Raw genomic sequence first — 23,338 nt, 5'->3', positions numbered from 1 at the left:
TTTTCTTTTCCACTCAAGGCTAGTGCTCTACTACTTGAGCCACAGCTCCACTTCCAGCTTTTCTGGTGGTTAAATGGAGGGAAGAGTCTCACAGAGCTTGCTGTGTGAGCTGGCTTCAGACTATGATCCTCAGATCTCAGCTTCCTGAGTAGCTAGGATCACAGGTGGGAGGAATGGGCGCCCATTCCTTCACATTTGAAAGGGATTTTTCATTTGAAAAATATATATTTTTGTCCCAGATCCCCATGATCGTACTACCATATGATGTCCCTAATTTTCTACTTTAGGTTTTCCATAGCCTCCTTACCAGATTTCTTTCACTTCCTACTCTTTCCTCCATTCTTTTCTCAATCACCATGTTTGAGGTGATTAGACTATTTTGGTGAGTTCCTTGTTTTGTTTGTTTGTTTTTTGTTGTTTTTTGTCTACCTAAATCCCCAGTGTGACTTACCTTGAAATACTTCTAATGGAAAGATTGGAAAAAACTATATTAAGTGAAGTAAGCCAGGCCCAAAGAAACTTAGGTCTCATGGTTTCCCTTATTTGCAATAACTAGTATATGTCTAAGTCAAGCAGAAAAGGTCAGATAAGTTGATCTTAGGGAAATGAACCCTAAGATATGTATTCAAATGTTTTTTTTCTTTTGTGAGATTGTTTCTAACACATTTATAAGATGATTTCTTTGTTGCTTTGTATGTCCTTCTCCCATGGTATAACCCTTGCTTTCATTGTATTTGAGATTGGTATAATTTGTGGAGGGGAAGGGGAAAAACAAATCGTTTAAATAGGGATACAGGTGGGCCCATTGCAACAATGAGATGTACAAGTTGTTATGTGGAATAAAGAACTTTACAACTTTGCGGGGAGGGAGGAGGATTGAGTGGGGAGGCGGGGAGATGGGAAGGGATGGGAAGGGGAAACAAAGGAGGAGGCTACAATGCTTGATAAGAAATGTACTCATTATCACGTAATTGTAACCCCTCTGTACAGTATTTTCACAATAAAAAAAGGAATTTAAAAAAAAAGAAAGAAATACTTCTTACCCCCAACCAATGAAGGGCATCCTAGTTACAGAAAGTCCCATTTTCTCTTCCCCTCCTAATCTTTATGTAAATCCCTTCAAGTTGGGAGGCTTTGCAGTATTGATCCCTTTGTGGAGTGTTCAGGGGAAAAGTCTGTTTCTTCACTTTGGAGGTTCGCCTGTGGGATTCATTTTCAGTTTTTGCCACACAAAGATGGTTTTGAATGAAGGAGAAAGAAAAACGCACGTCTTACCTCTGGGGTCAGCCTCTCACGAACTTGGAAACCTTGAGCAAGGGCGACCCCTGTTGTTAGCAGAGGAGGCCGGCGTGGAGGCGTGTGCAATATGGTCCTCCCGCCACCAGGGGCGCGGTGCGAGCCGGCAAGGGCGGCAAGGCGCTAGCGGCGCAGGCGCAGACGCACGCGCACGCGCACACACACGCTGCCGTTCTTCGCCCCGCGCCGCCGAGTGCCCTGCGGACTCGGCCGAGGGTCGGCGCCGCCGCGGGCCTCGGCCTTCGGGGGCGGGGGGGCTTCGGCGGAGTGCGGGTGGGCTCCGCGCTGCCGCCGCCGCCGTCGTGCCCTATGGGCAAGATCCGCCCGCCAGGCCCGGTAAGTCGTTCTCCTGAGGCCTGGGGATGGCGGCCCGACTGGGAGCGGAGACCCGGGGCAGGAGCACCTTCCCCGGGAGGGCGCTGGACGCGAGGCCGCGGCTTTAGGCCGCGAGGGGACTGGAGGACTCCGGCGCGCCTGCCGGACCCCGCGGTCCAGCCCGCCCTCCGCCGCGGGCGCCTCGCCCGGCTCGCCCCAGCTCTCCGGCCCGCCGCCGCCTCCCCGGCCCCCCGGGTCCCAGACCCGCTCCGCCCGTCTGTCCGTCCATCCCTCCCTCCCGACCCCTTCCGATCCCTCCGTCCTTCCCCGTGCGGATCTTGTCCTGACCAAATTGGGTCAGTGGGCCCCGCTGACCCCGAATGTCTGCCCCACGGAGGCTCGGGGTGCCCGTGGGGCTTCCCCGTAAAGGAGCTGGCCGGGCCAGGTGCGAGCCGTCGGGGACGAGAGCCGGAATCCGCCCCAGCTCGCAGACGGATGGGCGGGCGGCCTCGGGAGGCGATGTTGGAGGGCGCCACGCCGTCCCCACGTCTTGAGTGGATAAAAGTTGCCGCCGTGCAGAGATCAGGAGTCTAGGGAGTGCGAGATAACTTACTGACAGACTTCCAAAAGGTTGGTTAATCCGTGTACCGCATGGGTACCATTAGGACAGACCGCTGACCCGGAGCCAGCCTATCTATGGATCTGTCTCCCTGTATAGAGATACCTGGATAGCCGTATATACCTCCATGTACAGAGAGAGATACAGATGTTTTTACCTATATATGTTAGAGGGAGGAGTAGCTCTGATCGTGGAGTTCATCAACTTTATGGAGTACGAGGCGAGAATTGCTACACCCTTCCTGTAACTTCATTGGAGTTGGTTTTCTTTGTACCTGGCTTTCATTACCTGCATGTTTTCCCCTTATAAGCTTTCAAGCACAAACAGATGAGCCTAGGATACTGATTTTTCAAACTCTTTCATAGTAGTAAATAGGGGAAAAAATGGAAAAGTGTTCCGTTGAACACCCACATTACTGTTTACCTGTAGTGGACTTTGGTTTTGGTCCCCGCTGGTCTGTTGTATTTTGGCTGTAGCACATTATGAGTGTGATTGGGAATATTAAAACTTGACCAGGTGGCAGGGATGGAGGAATAGGGGTGAAAAAATCTTAATTCTCTGAACTGACAAATTCTACACAAAGTTGTATATTTTGTGAGCGTCCAAGGAAACCACCCTTCCACGTCCTTTCCTGATTATTTTCCTCTGTATGTGTGCAATATTTCTCAGGCTTCGGTGAGGCAGCTCTCTTTTTATGCTTGGTAGACTATGATTTGTATGGTTGTATGATGGGAATAGTTTTTTCCTAATTAATTAGGTATGTAATTCAAGTCTTAACAATTTTTACTTCTCTAAGTTATGTCCTCAAAGGGCAGATCTGCAGACCTTAGTGTGTTCCATAATAATTATTTTAAATAATGCTTGATATTTGCCTATTCATGCACTCCTACATTCAGGAAATGTTTTTAGAGTACTTAAGAGTGTCGAAGCATGGTGATAAGATAGAATCCCTGCCTTTCAGTGGCTTATGGTAAGAGACAGAGGTGTAAACCATTAGGTAGCATGTTACCGTTAGGTAAATGTGTCATGAGCAACCAAGTTTTGTTATGTTAAGGAAAACTAATTGGGGGTGGTTTTATTGTGGGGAAAGCAGTCAATAAAGGCTCTTAAGGTAAACTTAGAAAAATAAACAGCTGTGGCACTTTGGAGATTTCTTCCATGTTCTTTTTCCTGTCACTTGGACATGTTTTTTTTTTTTTTTTTAATTCTTTCCAGCTTAAATGGAACCTTGAAAAATCACCATCTGTCTTCTAGCTGAACCTTTTTTTTAAATAAACATTATCACCTTTTTACTGTACAATGTGAGTACATTAGCTGACCATGGACAGTGTCACCCTCACTTTCTCCAAGTTTTTCCCTCTCATCCCACCTACAAGCCTTATAGTTCATTTTCATCTTAGTGTGTAGTGAGCGCCACTGCCCTATTTGTTCACTCTTTGTCCATCCGTTTCTGTGTGCCCCCCTTTACCCTACCAAATACTGATAAACAAGACAGAAAAGAAAACGAAAACAACAACAACAAAAGCCTCTAACTTCTGTTTCCTGGACAGAATGGTGTTTATTGTATTTTTAAAAAAATGGCTGGGCATTTGTGGTTTATGCCTGTAATCCTAGTTACTCAGAAGGCTGAGGTGAGGATCGCAGTTCAAAGTCAGGTGACAGAGTCATAGTCATTTTTTAGTTGGGCATTGATTATTGTTTGGCTTACGGTTTGAGTTTTCCTATGTTAAGGTTTAAAGATACATACGTGAATAGTGAGTTTTTTTAAAGTTTGGGGTTTTGAGCTGGGCGCCCGGTGGCTCACGCCTATAATCCTAGCTACTCAGGAGGCTGAGATCTGAGGATCTCAGTTCAAAGTCAGCCTGGGCAGGAAAGTCCGTGAAATTCTTATCTCCAATAAACACTCAAAACCAAAAGTGGTGCTGTAGCTCAAGTGGTAGAGTGCTAGCCTTGAGCTGAAGAACTGAGGGACAACACCCGGGCCTCCAGAGTTCAAGCCCACGACGGACCAAAAAAAAAAAAAAAAGTTGTTTTTTGGTTCAGGTAATGAGTACTTGTGTTTTTGAATAGTGAGTTTTGAGCTCTGAGAGCTAGAAGAAAGTGCACAGAAACCTCAGAAGCCATTTGGTACAATGGTCTTCATCCTAACTAGCAATTTCTAAACAGGTGGCTTGGAAAGTATTAATGGCATAGTCTCATTTCCTTTTTGGCTGTGGGTCAGACACTGGTTTTAGCCCAGGGACAGAGCCATGAGCAGAATAAAGTCGATTTGGGTTTTCGTGTAGTCTACAGCAATAGGATTAAATGGGTTTTGAAGCAGGCCCCAGAAGGATTCTCTCTGAAACTTTGAAGATCTGCTTACATTTCTGCCATACCTGTGAAGAAAAATCATCACTGTTTGCTTGATTTGGTCTGGGAGTTTCCAGAGGCATTTCTGAAGCTGGGCGTGGTGTCTCCAGCCTATAATCTGGTTACTTGGGAGGCAGAGGTAAGGGAATTATGGTTGGAGGTTGGCCTGGGCCTTGTTAATGAGTGTGAGTGGCAGGTGGTGTTGTCCACGTCATCTCCCGTGACAGGGGGAAGCACTAGTAGGAGGATCACAATCCGGGATGGTCGAGGAATACAGCAAAACCCCACCTCAGGAATAGCAACACTGCAGATGCTGGTGGTTTATGTCTTTAATCCTAGCTACTGTGGAGGCTGCCCTCTGAGGATCACGGTTTGCAGCCATCTGGACCAGGGGGATCTATGAGAATCTTATGTCCAGTTAATCAGCAAAAAAGCCAGAAGTGGAAGTGTGGGGGCTGGGAAGATGGCTCAGTGGTAGAGCGCTTGCCTTGCATGTATGAGGCCCTGGGTTCGATTCCCCAGCACCACATAAGCAAAAAGAAAAAAAAAAGCCAGAAGTGGTGCTGTGGTTCAAGTGGTAGAGCACTAGCCTTGAGCTGAAGAGCTGAGGGACAGCACCCAGGCCCAGAGTTCAGGCCCTATGACCGGACCCCAAAAAAAAGTGGAAGTGTGGCTCAAGTGGGAAAGCACCAGCCTTGAGCAGAAAAGCTAAGGGACAATGCCCACGCCCTGAGCTCAAGCCTCAGTACAGTTACACACGTACATATACACACAACTAAACCAGGCCAATATGGGCTGGAGATGTGAATAAAGTGGAGGAGTACCTGCCTGAAGTGTGAGGTTCTTAATTCAAACCCCAGTGCCTCCAAAAAGAAAAAAGGCCTCTCTAGATGCCCAAGGCGGGGGCTTGTGTGCAGTTCTCTGTGGATCCTTCATGCAAGGAGAATCCTAGGTCATTCTTTCATTTGTCATGTGTTCAGTGGCTGCTTTTATAAACCTTGCTTCTAGGTGGCTTAGGGCATTTCATTTAAAAATCCGAACAGGCTGGGCCCTGTAGCTCACATCTGCAATCTCAGCTTCTGTAGGGAGAGAGCAGAAGAGTCTGTAATTTAAGGTCAGCCCACGCTGAAAGTCTTATCAAACAACTAGTGAGTGTTCCTGGCTGTGTCCAAGGCATAAAAGGGTCTTGGGTAGAGACTATAAGGTAGTGACTTTATTTGAAAAAGCAAAAAGGTCCAGGTGTGTGTCTCAAGTGATAGAACACCTGGGCTTAGTAACACAAGGCCCTGGGTTCAGCTTGCACTACTAAATAAAATAAGATGGAGAAGGTTTGGATAATCCCAGGGTTCATGAAGGAAGAAATAAAAGAAAGCAGGGAAAGCAACAAAGGTTTCTTGGGGCACTGACTTCTGGCAGGGATTCCTGCTGCTTTTAAAACTAGAGCAGCGGGGAGAGTAAAAGTTGGTGTCTACTCCCTGTTCCCCACACCACTGTGTGAAACCAAGGTCACACAGGTGTGGACACAGCCCCCTCTTGGGTGCCCTTGATGAGTGGTTGGGGGGTAGGAATGCATCAGAGGAAGTGTTTGTCCTGAGTCCAACAATGCAAGCCGTGAGTGCTAAATCTTTGCCTCCTTTGCTCATGTGTGCCTCTCAGTCCCAGCACAGAGCAAATAGATCTGGTTTATGTGGGAACGTGCTTTCCACGCACCGATTTGGACAGTTTTGGAATGCACACATAAGTTGGGAATTCATACAATGCATTGACACATTTACTTGCAGTTGTGGGTTTTGATTTAGTTATTTTCTCTTTCTGTGAGCAAGCGATTTCTTACTTTAAGAGGCGGGCTGTGCTGGCAAGTTTAGTATGTTGAGTTGGTTTTAAAGACTGCGGTTGAGGTGTGCTACAAGGGTGTGCCCAGTATGGGGATGTATTGTGCGTTCTTTGATCTCTACTCTGCGTGCCTTTCAGCATTAAACTGGAGAGAAGATGTCCCTGTATGATGACCTAGGAGTGGAGACCAGTGACTCAAAAACTGAAGGCTGGTCCAAAAACTTCAAACTTCTGCAGTCTCAGCTTCAGGTGAAGAAGGCAGCCCTCACTCAAGCAAAGGTAATGGCAAGACAGGTCCAGTCTCAGGAGCCTGTGTGTGTGCTGGGGGGGTGGGGGGGGGGGGGGGGCGGGGGGGGGGGGGGGGGGGGGGTGGGGGGGGATTGTAGCCTGCCCTTCTTCCTGTTTATTGGCAAGAGGAAGAAAGGCTTAGGTCACTTTGCTTCTTCTGGGAGAATGTCTAGCCAGGGTACTAGTTTTTTTTACTTCAGTCTGTCTGAGTTGGAGGAAATGTATTCAGAACACTAATTTTGTAAGTACAGACAGCCCTGATACAGGCTGGAGCTGCAGCAGTGTGCCTCTTAAGTAGCACCTGCTGGATGGCAATGGGGTGGTGTAGGCGGAGCTCTGCTGAGTAAAGCTGTTGCACACGCATGGCTACAAATGTGTCCTGTATACTTCTAGGTGGAATCAGTCCTGTTACGGTTGTGAAACATATTAGGAATTGGAAATATCCTTGAAATAATGACATATAAAATATGAAAAATACGTCATTGACTTACATTTGACAAGTTGACTTGTTGAATGTTTTTAAAGATAAAGTGATATTGTGCTTGCTTGTTGTTTAAGAGTCCTTATGTGTTAGAGTATGCATTCTTTTTATTATTTTTTGGTTGGCCATGGGGCTTGAACTCTGGGCCTGGGTGCTGTCCCTGAGCTCTTCAGTTCAAGGCAAGCGCTAACCACTTGAGCTACAGCACCACTTCCAGTTTTCTGGTGGCTAATTGGAGATAAGAGTCTCACAGACTTCCCTGCCCGGGCTGGCTTTGAACTGCGATCCTCAGATCTCAGCCTTCTGAGTAGTTAGAATTACAGGTATGAGCCACTGGCACCTGGCAGAGCATGCATTCTTATTCCCTAGTGAGGATACTACTGGTACTTCGATAATGAAAAGATTTTGTTCTTGCTTTTTTTGTTTTGTTTTTGCCAGTCCTGGGGGCTTGTACTCAGGACATGAGCACTGTCCCTGAGCTTCTTTTGCTCAAGGCTAGCACTCTGCCACTTGAACCACAGCACCACTTCGTCTTTTTCTGTTGATGTAGTACTGAGGAATCGAACCCAGGGCTTCATGCATGCTAGGCAAGCACTCTTACCACTAAGCCACATTCCCAGCCAAGATTTTGTTCTTTGTATAAAGCACACAAATAAAAGATCGCAGATAAGCAGCCAGGTGCTGATGCTTAGTAACATGAATTCGATTAGTTTTTCAATCGACATAATTAATGAACAATCTTAATTCAGTGGAAGATAGCAAAATGAAAAGGCAAAGTCAGCCTAAGAGAGAGGCATTCAGTTTTCAAAGTGCTGGAGTTATCAGGTACTAGTGACTTTGAAAAGTTTTGAGGTAGGTTCATCATAAAAGTGGGAGATCAGGATAATAGATCCTAAGAGAAAAGGAAGTCCAGATGCTCAAGTATCTTAGGCCTTCCCAGCATAGCTGTTCCTTTTGAAGGATCCACACACATTACAGTGTGCTGCAGATTTGCCCTCCAGAGGCTAAAATCCTATGTGGAGCTTTCTCACATCTGAACTTCACATGTAAACTTAAATATGAGGGACCACCAACGTGGACTAAGCAAAATAGAACAGGATTGTAATAACTTCTGAGTTAAAATACAGGTGGATTTTTATCATTTCAAATTTTGTACAGAAACTAGGAAAAAAATCTTTGTTACAAGTATTATGAATGTTAATTTGAAACTTCAGTATACCTCTCTTTTTTCTGCTTTTAGAGCCAAAGGACAAAACAAAGCACAGTCCTTGCCCCTGTCATTGACCTGAAGAGGGGCGGTTCCTCAGATGAACGGCAGATAGTGGACACACCACCACATGTAGCGGCTGGGCTGAAGGTAAGCTCACATGTGCCTGTGACCCGGCACGCTTCCATGCATTCAGTAGTTCATGGATTTGTTGCTCCTAATATACAAGCATATCTCAACATGCAGAAAAGAAAAACAACTTTGAATCCTGCTCTTCAGCAATTAAACCTAAGTATTTTTCTGTTATAAGGCTCCTCTGACTTCTGTAACTTGTTTATTTTGGATTAAAATAGAGAAAAGGGACTTTTAAGAAAAGAAAAACACCAAAACATTTTTGTTACCATAAGTTTTCTTATCCCAGTGACTTTATCTAGCTTAGAAACAGCATCTTCCTGTAAGCTGAGTTAATGAGGAATATCTGATAAATGATTATTCAAAATCATTGTTAAAGCTGCACAGAGGAACAAGTGAATTTCATATAAATTGTAGCTATTTCTCTACAGATGACATTCAAATGATATGTGGTAGTATAAGTGACTGACTAAAAAAGATCAAAAGCTTAACAATAGCCAGGCTCCAGTGGCTCACACCTTCTATCCTAGCTACTTGGGGCTGAGATCTAAAGATTGAGGGTCAAAGCCAGCCTGGGCAGGAAAGTTTGTGAGACTCATATCTGCAGTAAAACACCAGAAAGCCAGAAGTGGAGCTGTGGCTCAAGTGGCAGAGTGCCAGCTTTAAGCAAAAAAAGCTCAGAAGCAGCACCCAGGCCCTAAATTCAAGCCCCAGGATTGGCACACGAAAAAGAAACAACTAGTGGTTAGGACAAAAAGAAAGAGCTAGCAGAAGAAAGTATGAAAACTTACAAAAGAAAGTTGAATTAATACCAAATCAATGGTTTCTAACCAACCTATTTTCTGACTGGCTATATATACTGTCTCCCTTTTGTGTTTTCTTGTTCTCTGTTCTGTTTTTGCACTACTTGGGATTGAACCCAGGGCCAAGACAAGTGCTAATCAATGGTTCTACCACTTGAGCCAGTCCCACACTGGTTGATTTTATTTTTTTACATACGGTCTCAAAACTTTTTCCAGGCTGGTCTCAGAACTCACATCTCTGCCTCTGTGGTAGCTGAGGTTACATATGTATACTATCATACCTGGCTTCTAATTTTTTTGTTAAGTTTGTTTCTTTTCTAAAAACTTGATTTTAGAGGAAATAGAATTGGTATCATTGGAACCTGATCGTAATGGTCTTCAAAAAAAATGATGCTGGGATAAGAATTGTATCAGACTCAGATTCTGAAATGCAGGTTACCTGGAAAGAAAGAATTTTCTAGAGAATTTTAGAAGTCCAAGAAACTGCTTTTTAACATCGTAATAATGTAATGTTGGGCCCATCTCATCAAAATCTAAAGTTATTCTAAATGATGACTAACTGTGAATATGTTATTCATGTGTTGTCTAAGTTGCCCAGAATGTTTCTGTAACTAAGAGTTTTTTGCTCCCAAGTGCTGATATTTTGAATGTCAGTTCATGGTGACTTATGTACAAGTGTCATAGAGTAGTTGGAAATAGTGGTAAACTAAGAGGCAAAATACTTCACTGTGGTGCAGCAGGAAAGCTGGCTGCTTGTGCCTGGTGAATGGTGATAACAGGCAATTTTTCTACTCGTCTATAAAGAGGCGGTGTAAGTGATCTTCAGGGCCTCTTTTATTCTGTACCTTAATACTGTGAGTAAACTTGTGCAATGATAACCTAATTGGGTGTTTTTCCTTCCCCAGGACCCTGTTCCCAGTGGGTTTTCTGCAGGAGAAGTTCTCATTCCCTTAGCTGATGAATATGACCCCATGTTTCCTAATGATTATGAGAAAGTCGTGAAGCGCCAGAGGGAAGAGCGGCAGAGGCAGCGTGAGCTGGAAAGACAGAAGGAAATAGAAGAGAGGGAAAAGTAAGGCTTCATTTGGGCTGGGGATATTTTGCAGCTGAAATGTTCATTGGATATTAATGAGTGCCAGCTCTAGGACTGAAGTTAGTTATGTAGATCTGGCAATCCCAGAAAGAGTTAAAATGTTTTTAAGAATTGTGAGGTATTAAAGTCTTTAATATAAATAGTTAATGTCTATTAAATACACAGACCGTAAATCATTTCATGAGTGAATATGTACCTTAGAATACTGTTACCAAGCTGGGCGCTGGTGGCTCAGGCCAGTAATCTAGCTACTCAGGAGGCTGAGATCTGAGGATCATGGTTCAAAGCCAGCCTGGGCTGAAAAGTCCATGAGACTCTTATCTCCAGTAAACCACTAGAAAACCAGAAGAGGCGCTGTGGCTCAAGAGGTAGAGTGCTCGCCTTGAGCTGAAGAGCGCAAGACAGTGCCCAGGCCCAGAGTTCAAGCCCTACAACCAACAAAAAAAAAGGGCTGGGAAGGTGGCTCAGTGATAGAGTGCTAGTGCTTGCCTTGCATGCATGAGGCCCTGGGTTTGATTCCTCAGCACCACATAAGCAAAAAGAAAAAAGCTGGAAGTGGCGCTGTGGCTCAAGTGGTAGAGCGCTAGCCTTGAGCTGAAGAGCTGAGAGACAGCGCCCAGGCCCAGAGTTCGGGCCCATGACCGGACCCCCCCCCCCAAAAAAAAAAAAGTTACCATTCATTTTAATGTTAAAAGTTAAATGTCAAGAAAAATATTTTTCTTGTTATATTTTATAGGCCAAGTTCAGGTTATCTTCTGAATGTTTCCTTTTTATCTTTGCTCTTTTGGTCTTGGGAGCAGTTGAGGCCACTGACATACAAATTAATCATTTATTATGCATGAGGGTTTGTATATTTCTCTGCTAAGAGAAAGTCAAGGTGACATCCCAGCTTCCTGTCTCTAAAATGATGGATGTGAGGTGAACGATCATTCCCTTGTTGTCCCAGGAGGCGTAAAGACAGACATGAAGCTAGTGGGTTTTCAAGGCGGCCAGATCCAGATTCTGATGAAGATGAAGATTATGAGCGAGAAAGAAGGAAAAGAAGTAAGGCTTGCGTGTAAACACTATGTTTCACACATGAGAAATAATCCCTGTATTTGCTTTGTCATCTGCAGTCCCATTAGTCCACATTTTATATAACAACTTCAGCTTATGTCATGTTCATAGACCTTTTCCTTTGAGCTTCAGAAACCCTTTCTGACACTAACGTGTATGCTGTGAGGATAGTGTAGACTCTGTCCCTATACTTTTCCTAACCTGTTATTTGCCTCTAGTCCAGCTGCTCTGTCGCTTTTAACATTAGATGAGGAATGGGGATGGGAACTCAAGAGCATGCTTGTCACCAACACCAGTGAATTTGAAGAGACTGCTTAACCTCTGCATGTTCCACATCTTGCTTGGGAAAGCAGGGAGACAGAAATTTGTCTCTCTCGTGAGCAGAGTTTTAGTTTAACCATTACTAGCTATAATAGGAATTGAAAGAATAGAATGCTTGTTTAGGTTCATGGTGGTGTGATCACAAATGAGAATAAATGAAGAATTTGAATCTTCTGTTTGCCTGTTAGATATCAGACACTCTTTTGCATTCTCATGGAGTTTTTCCTGTAACCTTCACAGCTCTGAACAGGCTCTGCTACTCTCCCCTGCTTTGTAAGCCTGGAACAGGAGGGCATGAATGCTTTGCATATCATACAGGTCCATTTTTCGTCTTACCCATGATTTTTATTTGCCTGTAACCCTTGTTACAATGTTACTGTTACCATCTTATCTAAGGGGGTTCAATACTCCAGTGGACCCTTGGACTGCCACTAATAGATTGGTGTGCTTTAATCTGGTTTGTAGCAACTTGCCAGTAAAAACCCAGAACCTTTCTTTATTGAACTTATTAACATCAGTTTGCTTTCCAAAGCACATCAGAATTTGTTTAAAAAATGATAGGAAATATTCCAAAGAACTGTAAGAAGGTTTTATTCGGGTTCATCTTTCTTCGTAGGTGATTTTTATCACCCAGGCTGTGAGCCATAGTGCATCTGTAGTGGTTTTAATGCCTTTCAGGCATTTTATGTTGGTGACATAGCATGGTTTTGTAACCAATTTTAATTTACATTTTTAAGTTATTTTATTTGTTAAGCCATGCTACATTGTGGAGGAGGGACATTGAGACCCATTCTCCCTGTGTAGCCTGGGTGGGCCTGGAAGCAGCCATGTAGTAACTTTACCAGCCTGGGGCTCACAGTCCTTTTGCCTCCATCTCCTAGGATGCAGGATGCTAGAATGCAGGCATGTACCACCATGCCTGGCCCATAATACCTTAGAGCTCACACCTAATGGAAAATTTCCTAATGTCCACTCGTGTTCTCTTTCCAGTTGTCACACAGCCAATGGAAAGTTCTCTCGTATCTTTTGGTTTGTTTGTGTCTACATTCCCTACCCAGTGAACCCCAGCAGGATTGTGACAGTGTGTTCTAACCACTTCTTCAGGAGCCACTTCCAATAAAGTGTTAAGTTTCAGGAGTTTGTGTCACTGAAGCGTAGAGGAGGGGTCTCCCAGCTTTCCAGCTTCCCTGCAAAATCGCAAGTCCTTGAGAGCTCATAAAAGCATTTCAGGGTGTTTCACAAAAAGAGTTACACATAAGGTGAAAGTTTTAACAAGGGTTTATTTTAGTGAGACAGAGTTAAAATAGGGAGAATACATAAAGAGAGAAACATTTCCTGCCTCTCATGTGGGTAATGGGAGTTAAAGACTCAAAATGGCCATTCTTAATTGAAGCTTGCATGCTTTTTGAGCTAGGTGAATATACCTGGTCTTGTCTATATAGCAATTCTCAGTCCTTAGACAGTGGTTCTGGGTGGGCAAGATGGCCAAGGCCTGCCAAAACCCACATCACCTCCAGGACTTCCTGTTGCCAGATGTGTCCTTTATTCTTTCTCTTTCTACCCTTTTATGAGGAATTCCTAGATCTCTAATATTTCAGAGAAAGTAGATTTAGATTGCCCCTCCTATGTCCCCTAATCTTGTAACAACATTAAAGAAAAAAAGCAAACCCACAGTATGGTGAGTGAGGAAGTTACCTGCTTTTTTAGTTTACTTGTTTGTTTTAACTTTTGAGTCTGGCCCTTCTGACATTTGCTAAATAACACAATTTCCCTGCTTCATCTGTCCTAGCTCAGTTTTGCACCCTGTTAGAGAAACTTGCTGTGTGCTGGGTGTGTACTGTTTTACTCCACTTCTCCTCATTTGTTCTCTGGTTACTTTCTGAACGGAAAATGGTAATAACCTGCTTCCAAGGTTTCTAAAGTTAGAGGTTGTGTATTACAAGCATCAGATGAGTGATACATTTATAGCAAATAATTATGCTACTCTTAAGGATACTGTTAGGCTGGATTTTTATATTTTATCTTAAAATTCACTTGATAATTCCATTCTGGGGATTTTGAATGCCTGTTGGACAACAGTTTTGTGTGTCTGAGTTTCACTAATTTTCTATACTTCTAATTCTAGCTTTAGATGCCTGATGACTTAGATGTTAGGAATGGAGTAGCAGGATTTTTTTTTCCTTCTCTCCAGGAGGGATGGGTGGACAAATCCGGCAAGTGGACATGACAGGTGTTGCAGTCCTTACGAGCCTATGAAAAAGTCTCCTTTATTTATTTGTGGGGGCAGTACTTGGGATTGAACTCAAGCTTTCAAGCTTCCTAGGCCAGTGTTCTGCCATTTGAGTCATGCAGTTAGCCTTGGTTTTTCCTCCTTTAAGCACTGTGTTTATATTTTTGCAGGTATGGGCGGAGCTGCCATTGCCCCACCCACTTCTCTTGTGGAGAAAGACAAGGAGTGTAAGTAGTTCTCTTCTGCTCTGTGATACAATTTTTTTTAACCCTGTTGTGGTGACTAAGCTTTGATTCCTGAGTTTCCTGAGTTTAGGTCTTTGCCTGGAACCTGTCTCCTCTCAGAACTCCTGATACCACTGGGGGTTGGGTCTGATGCTCACTTCTGCTCTGGTAGTTAGGAGGCATTTCTTACCATGCCCTTTTTTTTGTTTTGTTTTCTTTTTTTGTCTACAGTACCCAAGTTTGACGACCACTTGAGACATGCCCCTTTTGCTTTTTTGTTGAAATGGACTCTTGCTAACTTTTTTCTGGGCTGATCCTCCTGATCTCTGCCTCCTGGGTTGTTACTGAAGTTGCAGTTGTGAGCCACCACATTGAGCGTATCAGGCCATGTTTATGCCAGTCTCTGAGGCTTAGATTTTTATACAGTGGAGTCCATCTTTTTTTTAATCTATTTGTTTTGCTTCCCCCCCCCCATTTAGAATTAATGAAAACAAAAGTAAACACATTACCAAAAACAAAAGTATGTTTTTTGCTCATAGGATTAGGACCTGTTATATTCATGACCTTTCTCAAGGGGACAGTACCTTCCTTGGTTAAATTGTTTTCTGTAATTCTCTGAGTAGATAGATGTGTGCCTGTTATTCTGTCCTCTGTCAGAATGTGTCCTCCTGCTTCTCCAGAGCTCTTCTAGAATCTGGGGGTTGGGCTTGGGCTTGGAAGTTGCATGCAGATCATTTTTTCATGCACAGAGTTGAGCCATACATGCGGTATCATAACTAAATGTGATCAACTCTAATATTCCTTTGATATAGTACACTATTTGTGCTATTTTTAAAGAATGTAATTTTTTTAAATATTGCTACATACCTATTAACAAACATCCCCAATTGAAACCAGTCTCTGAGAATAGGACTCAGGTATCAGGAGAGTTTACAGCTTCCCATGGTTCTGCTGTTTATCTGAGTTGAAAGCCCTGTTGGATGCATGGCTTTGACCTCACACCTTTCTGTCTGAGAGGCCAAGGAGGAAAGTTAAAGAATCTTAGGACAGGCACACAGATACTATGAGAATCAGGGTTGTATATCTTAAAGATTTAAGCAAGAAAATTGTAAAGACTTTAAAGAATAAATAGCCCTTGAGTAATGCAAGAACAACATTTGAGGGGATATAAGCCGTAGAAGAAGCAAAAGTACTGTCCTACCTCTGTTTAAAAAAGAATTTATATAAAAGAGGATTACATAAAATTTACCTTTTTCTTTGTAGTAAGCAAAAAATGTAGATTAAATCATTTCAACATAAATAATTGATACAAGATCAGATTTAGTAGTATTTTAGTGAACTTTTATCTTTCTCCATCAGTACCCCGAGATTTTCCTTACGAAGAGGATTCAAGGCCCCGGTCACAGTCTTCCAAAGCTGCTATTCCCCCTCCAGTGTATGAAGAACCCGACAGGCCCAGGTCTCCAACTGGGCCCAGTAACTCCTTCCTTGCTAACATGGGGTAAGACTTGAGGGTTGTACAGAAGAAAATGTACACGTGGCTCCAGGAACTCTGTGAAACATCGGTGCCTTTTCCAATAGAACAGCTCATTTGAAAATGGGACCTTTGGGCCTTCAGGAAGATTTGTGGTATATTTGATTACACAGGGTCCTCTGCTCAGGGATGGGCATTCAAGGCATGTTTGACTTTGTTCCAGCTGTGGTTTTGTGTTAAACAGGAAGTCTTGACTACTAGGTGATGAAAATTATTTTCTGTGCAGGAACAGTTTTTGCTAATGTTTTACAGATACTGTTGTAATACTTGCAAGAAAAATGGCTCAAATCCGGGCTCCAGTGGCTCACACCTATAATCCTAGCTACTCAGGGGCTGAGATCTGAGGACCAAGGTTCAAAGCCAGCCCAGGCAGGAAAGTCCATGAGACTCTTATCTCCAGTACACCACCAGAAACATGGAAGTGGCATTGTGGCTCAAGTGGTAGAGCACTAGCCTTGAATTGAAGAGCTCAGGGACAGTGCCCAGGCCTAGAGTTCAAGCCCCAAGAGTGACCAAAAAAAAAGGCTCAGGAATAGAATTAGAGCTTAGCTTATTTCCTTTTTCCTTTATGTATCTCTTTTTCCTAATCAAATGGGTCATTTGCCTGAAGGTCCTGGCCCTGTACCTTTGGTTTCAAACATGGTTTGAGTGAATGACCTGGGGCAGTACATATACTAAAATTAGAACCATGTGGAGAAGATTGGAAAGACACAAATTCCTCAGTGTTCCATATTAAAAACAAAAGCAAAAAAAAAAAAACCTTTGGTTTGAGTTACAAATACAAGTAGGTCACTCTAACTATAATTGGATATTTGTTTGAGTATAAAAATCAATTTTAAGTCTGACCTTCTGGTAGGACTTGTGGATTTTTCTTTTTAACCCCAGTAGACTAGCCATGCATTTCGGTTAAGAGAACATTTTTTATGTTGTTTATGATTCTATGAAGGACCATGGAACACATCAGAGTCACAGTAAGTTCTTTGTTGGGTGGGAACCAGACACTTCCTGTGGTGAACCACAGCTGGTGACAGAGAGCATGACCCGACGTGGCCTGGTGCTACTTTGACGTGCTCACTTGCCTCTGCTTTGGTTGTCAGTCCTCAGGGCAGTGACTGGTCAGAGTGGAGTAGATAGAACTTTAGTTTCTCCTTCCCACTGCTGTCATTTCAAGTGCTCAGCCACTCGTAGCTAGTGGTAACAGTGCGGGTACGCATACATTGCCATTACTGCTATGAGTCTTCCTGGACATGGCCGCCTTAGGATGTCTAGACGTGGAAGTGCTACTGGGTTTGGAGTGCGCCCCTCCCCCTTATGATAAAAGGTGACTAGTTCCCCTATAAAAATGAATTAGATCGGGTTGGGAAGGTAGCTCAGTGGTAGAGTGCATGCCTTGCATGCATGAGGCCCTGGGTTCGATTCCTCAACACCACATAAGCAGAAAAAGCCAGAAGTGGCACTGTGGCTCAAGTGGTAGAGTGCTAGCCTTGAGCTGAAGAGCTGAGGGACAGCACCCAGGCCCAGAGTTCAGGCCCCATGACTGGCAAAGAAAAAGAATTAGAGCTTAGCTGGGAATCAGTAGCTCACGCTTGTAATCCTACCTACTCAGGAAGCTGAGATCTGAGGATCATAGTTCAAAGCCAGGAAAGTCCATGAGACTGTTATCTCCAATTAACCACCAGAAAACCGGAAGTGGCACTGGCTCAAGTAGTAGAGCCACTAGCGTTGAGCTGAAGAGCTCAGGGACAGCACTTAGGCCCAAAGTTCAAGCCCCATGACCAACCAAAAAAAAGAATTAGATCTTGAGCTTATCCTTAAGAAAGATGCATTGTGCTATGTATAGCTTTGTGGTTTTAGTCTTTTTTTGCCCTGGAATAGTTTGTTCAAAAAAAGTCTAAAAACTGTGAAAGATGAAGTATGGAGACGTAGTTCTAATAGAAACAGGATTTCATGCCTCAAGGCTAAGCAAAGGCTGTCATTCAGAAGTGCCTTAAGATTCAGCAGGCACTGTAATGTAATAGAAGGATGCTCCTAACTGTTAAAGAGGTGAGAAGCCAGGTGCCAGGGGCTCGTGTCTGTAATCCTAGCTACTTAGGAGGCTGTGACCTGAAGACTGAGGTTCAAAGATAGCCCTAGCAGGCAAATCCAGGAAATACTTTTTTTTTTCTTTTTTTTTTCCTATTTTGGTCAGTTGTGGGGCTTCAACTCAGGACCTAGGTGTTTTCCCTAACCTCTTTTGCTCAAGGCTAGTGCTCTATCACTTTGATTCACAGCACCACTTCTAGCTTTTGAGTGGTTAATTGGAGATGAGTCTGCCCAGGGTTGGCTTTGAACCACAATCCTCAGATCTCAGCCTCTTGAGTATTTAGGATTACAGGTGTGAGCCCCTGGTTCCTGGCCCAGGAAATTCTTTGTCTCCACTTATCCAGCAAAAATAGAAGTGTCACTCAAATGGTAGAATGCCAGCCTTGAGCAAAAAGCAAAAGCAAGAGTATTTGAAGCCCAGAGTTCAAGTCCCAGTATTGGCACCAAAACAAAATGAAACACACAAAAAAAATGGGCTCAGAAACATGAGTTTGGATGCTGTTTCACTTCTACCATAACACCAATGGAAATAGTTCCAATTGAGACCTCTTTTATTGTGCCCAATCTTAGGTGAGTTACTACTCTTGGCCTTGTTGTTGTTTTCCATGTGTTACACCTTAGATGATCTCCTAAGGTTCTTGCATTTGAAAGTTTATTATGCAATTTAGAAAAATACCACCATCTTCATTCTGAAACTTCAGTCTTAAGTTCTTGACAGTGGTCATAAGCAGTGTAGCAATGCAGGCAGGGAGCACAGAAGGAGGAGAAGTCATCAGAGAAAAGTAAGGCTCCTCTAGAGGTAAACATTATCCTGGGTGGCACTCATTTGTTTTGCTTTGTTTATGCTGGTCCTGGGGCTCAAACTCAGGGTCTAGGAGCTTGTCCTTAGCTTTTTCACTCAAGGCCGGTGCTCTACCTCTTGAGTCACACTCCCATTTCCAGCTTTTTGTTGGTTAATTGGAGATAAGGTCTTACCGACTCTCTTGCCCAGACTGGCTTGGAAATGTGATCCTCAGATCTCAGCCTTCTGAGTAGCTAGGATTATAGGCATGAACCACCAGTGCCCAGCTTCATTGTTTTCTTTTACATTGAACGTCCTGAACATCTAAAGACTTACTGTTGTATGTGATCTCTCACCAGAAGGTGATAGCTATGAAACAAAATCCAGCCTAAGCTGTACTTGGCAGCATTGACTCTAAGGGCCCTTTTCCATTGTTCTCCTCCTAGGGGCACAGTAGCACATAAGATCATGCAGAAGTACGGCTTCCGGGAAGGCCAGGGACTGGGGAAGCACGAGCAAGGGCTGAGCACCGCGTTGTCTGTGGAGAAGACCAGCAAAAGGGGCGGCAAGATCATCGTGGGTGACGCCACCGAGAAGGGAGAGGCTCAGGGTGAGTGCAGAGAGGAGGCGCACCCTCCTCCGTCAGCAGATGTCAGTCCTGCGCTCTAAGAGGGTGCATTTCCATTTCTGTTTGTGAAGAAAGAGTCCTGAGGCTCATCTTTTGCTTTGTCAGAACTGAGGTAGAGAGATGAAGGCCTGTGAGAGGACAAGCTAAAGCTTGGGCAGAAAATAAATAGCCCTGAGGAAAATAATGTCATACCTGCTTTGACTAGCAAAACATCTTGTTGGCCTCCTAGAAGTGTTCGTTTTCATAGCGTGTATGCATGCCTGTGTCTGATCTTTTCCATAGTTCTTTTCCCCAAAATTTGTTACAGATGTGGTTCCTCATTTTCATACAAACGGCTTTCTGTCTACTGTTGCTTTGTCATCTGTAGTTGATGTCTTAGTATTTTGTTCTCATTTGATTTCTATAATCTTCTGTACTGAAGGCCTGTAGCAATAAGATAAACATGTCTTAGCATTTTAAACAGAAAAATGAGTTGATTTTTGAGTCAACGTAGCTGAATTCTTTTTCCTAGAAGAAAAAACCGTAAAGTACCCACTTGCTCTGCAACTCAGTGAGCCTGGATGTATTTGCTAAAAACAGTAGTGTCCTAATTGTGACAGTATCTGAAAGCCAGTGCTTCAGATGTTCCTGCTGGGCTGGGAAGGTGGCTCAGTGGTAGAGTGCGTGCCTTGCATGCATGAGGCCCTGGGTTCGATTCTTCAGCACCACATAAGCAAAAAGTAAAATGCCAGAAGTGGCGCTGTGGCTCAAGTGGTAGAGCGCTAGCCTTGAGCTGAAGAGCTGAGGGACAGCACTCAGGTCCAGAGTTCAGGCCCCAAGACTGGATCCAAAAAAAAAAAACAGATGTTCCTGCTTACTGCTGTGGGCTAGTAACCATGAACTGTTAGTCTAGCTAGGACTCACCAATCAGGGTCATACTGTGCTGTGTCCACCCTTTAGGAGGTAAAATATAAGCCAAAACTGGAAGGTAGTGGTAGAAGCTAGAAACTTCCAGCAAATAATATGAAAGCATATACAAGAGCAAAGGAGGTGTTTATATTGCAGAGGTTGATTACAGAGATACTCATTGATGACTTGGGACACAACTATTGTGTTTACTATTAGGTAATTAGTCACAATAATAGGACTTAGTTCCGTAATGTCTGATGATTTGTTTTAATACAGATGCATCCAAGAAGTCGGATTCAAATCCATTAACAGAGATACTTAAGTGCCCTACTAAAGTGGTTCTGCTGAGGGTAAGAAGCAAAAGAATGATACCAGTCTTACCTTGATTTTTGTGTGTTGCCCCATCCTACCCCTACTGCTATCATAAAGGTTAAGGCTGAAGACTGGACATGGTGGCTCACACCTGTAATCCCAGCTGCTTGGGAGGTAGAAATGGAGAGAATTGTGGCTTGATGCCATACTAGTTCAGAAATTGTTAAGACCCCGGGAATGGTGACACAAGCCTTTCACTCTAGCTGCACGTGAGGAAAGTTAAAGAAAACTGAAAATTTTATAAGACATTAGCAAATAGCACCTTCAGATAGGTCCGGTGGTGATTGGTTTTTATCTTACCTGTCACTCAAGTACCAGTTTCTTTGCTAAATACATAATGTTGTGAGTAATTGCTTAAATGTGAGATTGCTAGTAATTCTGCTTCATTTGATGCTTGAATAGATGACCTTGTAACTCTTTTCAAAGCTTAATATATTTTTAAAGAAATGGCAGCTTTTAGATATGTCAAGGACAGTTTTTCATTGCATCATTTGGGATTAAGAATATTTGCTGTTACGAATGAAAGTTTTGTTTATAAAACTATTACAGGGGCTGAAAGCTTGGCCCAGCAGTTGTCACACCAGGCAAGGTGGAAGCCCTGAGTTCAACTCCACACTTCCCCAAAATACACCCCCTTCAAAAACAACCCTCTGTTACATATGTGTAATTATACTTGGGAACTTGAATATTTTGTTTGTTTGTAGAACATGGTTGGTGCAGGAGAAGTAGATGAAGACTTGGAAGTTGAAACCAAGGAAGAATGTGAAAAATACGGCAAAGTTGGGAAATGTGTGATATTTGAAGTAAGAGGGGTTTTTGTGTTTCTGGTTTTTTTTTTTTATGTTATTGATTATGTTTTAATTGGCAAGTTAGAAAACATGCTACAAATAGAAAGCTAGAATATTACTGTATGTAACACCGTCTTGCTGTGACATATTGATTAGTTGCATTTCTCATTTATACCAATTTTGATCATAATGATTTCAGATTTTATTTGGGGAAGAAGTGGAAATGTTTCATTTACGATTGAGGGTCAGCATAGTGATTACAAGCTTTGATTAAATGTTGAGATTAGACATGTGTGAGATTCCCAATATTTTTATTACCTGTTACATATTCCCTTCTGTATTGGGAGTGTTTAGGATACAGGAAACATGTTCTCTACTCTCAGGGGTTATGTTTAGTTGAAGAAATACAAACACATTAACTAGAGAATATTTAGTTGCTAGTTTGGTAATACTGATGATAAGCATAGCAGTTGAGAAAAAGGTCATCAAGAAAAATAGAGAAGGCTTTAAACAGTATCAGATGTGGGGCTGGGAAGGTGGCTCAATGGTAGAGCACTTGCCTTTTGCATGCCTGAGGCCCTGGGTTCGATTCCTCAGCACCACGTAAGCAAAAAGAAAAAAGCTAGAAGTGGCGTTGTGGTTCAAGTGTTAGAGCGCTAGCCTTGAGCTGAAGAGCTGAGGGACAGCGCTCAGGCCCAGAATTCAGGCCCCACGACCAGACCCCAAAAAAAAAAAATATGTAGCAGAAACTCAAAAAAGGAAACATGAAAAAAAATACTCTGTAGTAAGGCTCATTACCAGGGTAAGAGCTGTTTGGAAAAAACAGTAATACTGCTGAACATACATTTAATGTAGCTCTTGGGAGCCTGAGGTCAGGGATCTTGAATTCAGAGTTCAGCCTGGACTACATAATGAGACCCTGTCTCACAAATCCACAAAAGGCGCTAATGAGTTAATTACCTCAGGTGATAGAATCCTGCTTAGTAGGCACAAGAATTCATGGCCCTGAGTTAAAACGCTTGTACCACCTCCCTGAAAAAGAACAAAATCCAGAAGAAAGAAAAAATAAAAAAATTCTCACCCCTGTATTTTGTTCCTTGCTTTCCCCAACATTACATGGGACTTTGCCCATCGGATGGCTGAAAGGTGCAAACCTGTGTTTTTTCTTAGGTTATTATGATGAGAAAGTGCAGTGTATTTTTTTCCTCTTGGCCAGGAGAAAATACTTAGCATTTCTACTTACTAAAATTGAAACGAGTTTTGTGATTAATAATCCACATCACATAAAGGCTTAAAGAATAAAAGTTAAAAAGTATTTCATAACAGTATGAAGGAAAAACAGCCCTGAAGTTGAGACTGCTGTACCATGAAATTGCCTGTCATCACAGGGACCTGACCCATACCGAATGTGACAGTGCTTAGTGTAATCTGAATAAACTCTTTAATTGCTAAGGTACAAGTTCCAAACTGTAATGTTCACAGTTATGCATATGTAACTATGTATAACATATTCACATTATGGTGTATTTGCCTTAGATGGCTTTTCCAGCATCTTTATCAACAGCTAAAGAGATGCAGGTGACTCACTATTGCTTTCATCTGATGGCAGAGCCTAGTGAATTGCCCCAATTTCTTCATTACTTTATAAATTGTAACTGCAGTAATCATTGAGTGCATCTGTAATTCAGTATTAACAAATACAAATTCAGTATGAATGAAAAGTTAGCTGAACTACACTATAGGTAGCAAGGTCCGATGTAACAGTGATTTGTCATTTTTGGTGGCCCAGACAAGTTTTCTTCCTTCACTCCCCTCCCCCAGAGACAGTGCTCTTCAGCTGGGCTTGCTAGTCGTTAGGGTATGTGCTACAGTCATCCCATCAGACCGAGACTTCTTGTGGGAGGAGTTCTGTCTGCACTTTGTCAGGGGTTGTCTGTGCAGTAGAGTCTGGCATTGGGACAGCAGTGGATGGATGGGCGTGCATGGTGCCCAGCAGGGCAGGATGGAGTGGTATAGGG

The 23,338-nt window shown here is 43.2% G+C and overlaps 1 protein-coding gene across 1 annotated transcript; it reads left to right on the top strand.

Annotated features, from left to right (window-relative positions):
• Nucleotides 1–1,476: 1,476 nt before the first annotated feature.
• Nucleotides 1,477–22,732, top strand: Rbm17 (RNA binding motif protein 17). The gene is made up of 11 exons (XM_013009217.1): nt 1,477–1,632; nt 6,551–6,691; nt 8,422–8,538; nt 10,229–10,395; nt 11,363–11,460; nt 14,194–14,250; nt 15,607–15,748; nt 19,091–19,254; nt 20,437–20,510; nt 21,237–21,335; nt 22,709–22,732. The coding sequence occupies exons 2-11, from the start codon at nt 6,569–6,571 to the stop codon at nt 22,730–22,732; spliced, it is 1,065 nt and encodes a 354-aa protein (XP_012864671.1). The 5' UTR covers nt 1,477–1,632; nt 6,551–6,568.
• Nucleotides 22,733–23,338: the final 606 nt, after the last annotated feature.

This window comes from Dipodomys ordii, unplaced genomic scaffold (assembly GCF_000151885.1).
Source record: "Dipodomys ordii isolate 6190 unplaced genomic scaffold, Dord_2.0 Scaffold9, whole genome shotgun sequence".
NCBI classification, from domain to species: Eukaryota; Metazoa; Chordata; class Mammalia; order Rodentia; family Heteromyidae; genus Dipodomys; species Dipodomys ordii.
This window is presented reverse-complemented; position numbering and strand designations above follow the sequence as displayed.

Coding starts and splice junctions, on each gene's coding strand:
- Rbm17 (XM_013009217.1), top strand. CDS start 6,569: ATGTCCCTGTATGATGACCTAGGAGTGGAGACCAGTGACTCAAAAACT. Junction 8,539..10,228: donor ATGTAGCGGCTGGGCTGAAG/GTAAGCTCACAT, acceptor TTCCTTCCCCAG/GACCCTGTTCCCAGTGGGTT. Junction 14,251..15,606: donor TGTGGAGAAAGACAAGGAGT/GTAAGTAGTTCT, acceptor TTTCTCCATCAG/TACCCCGAGATTTTCCTTAC.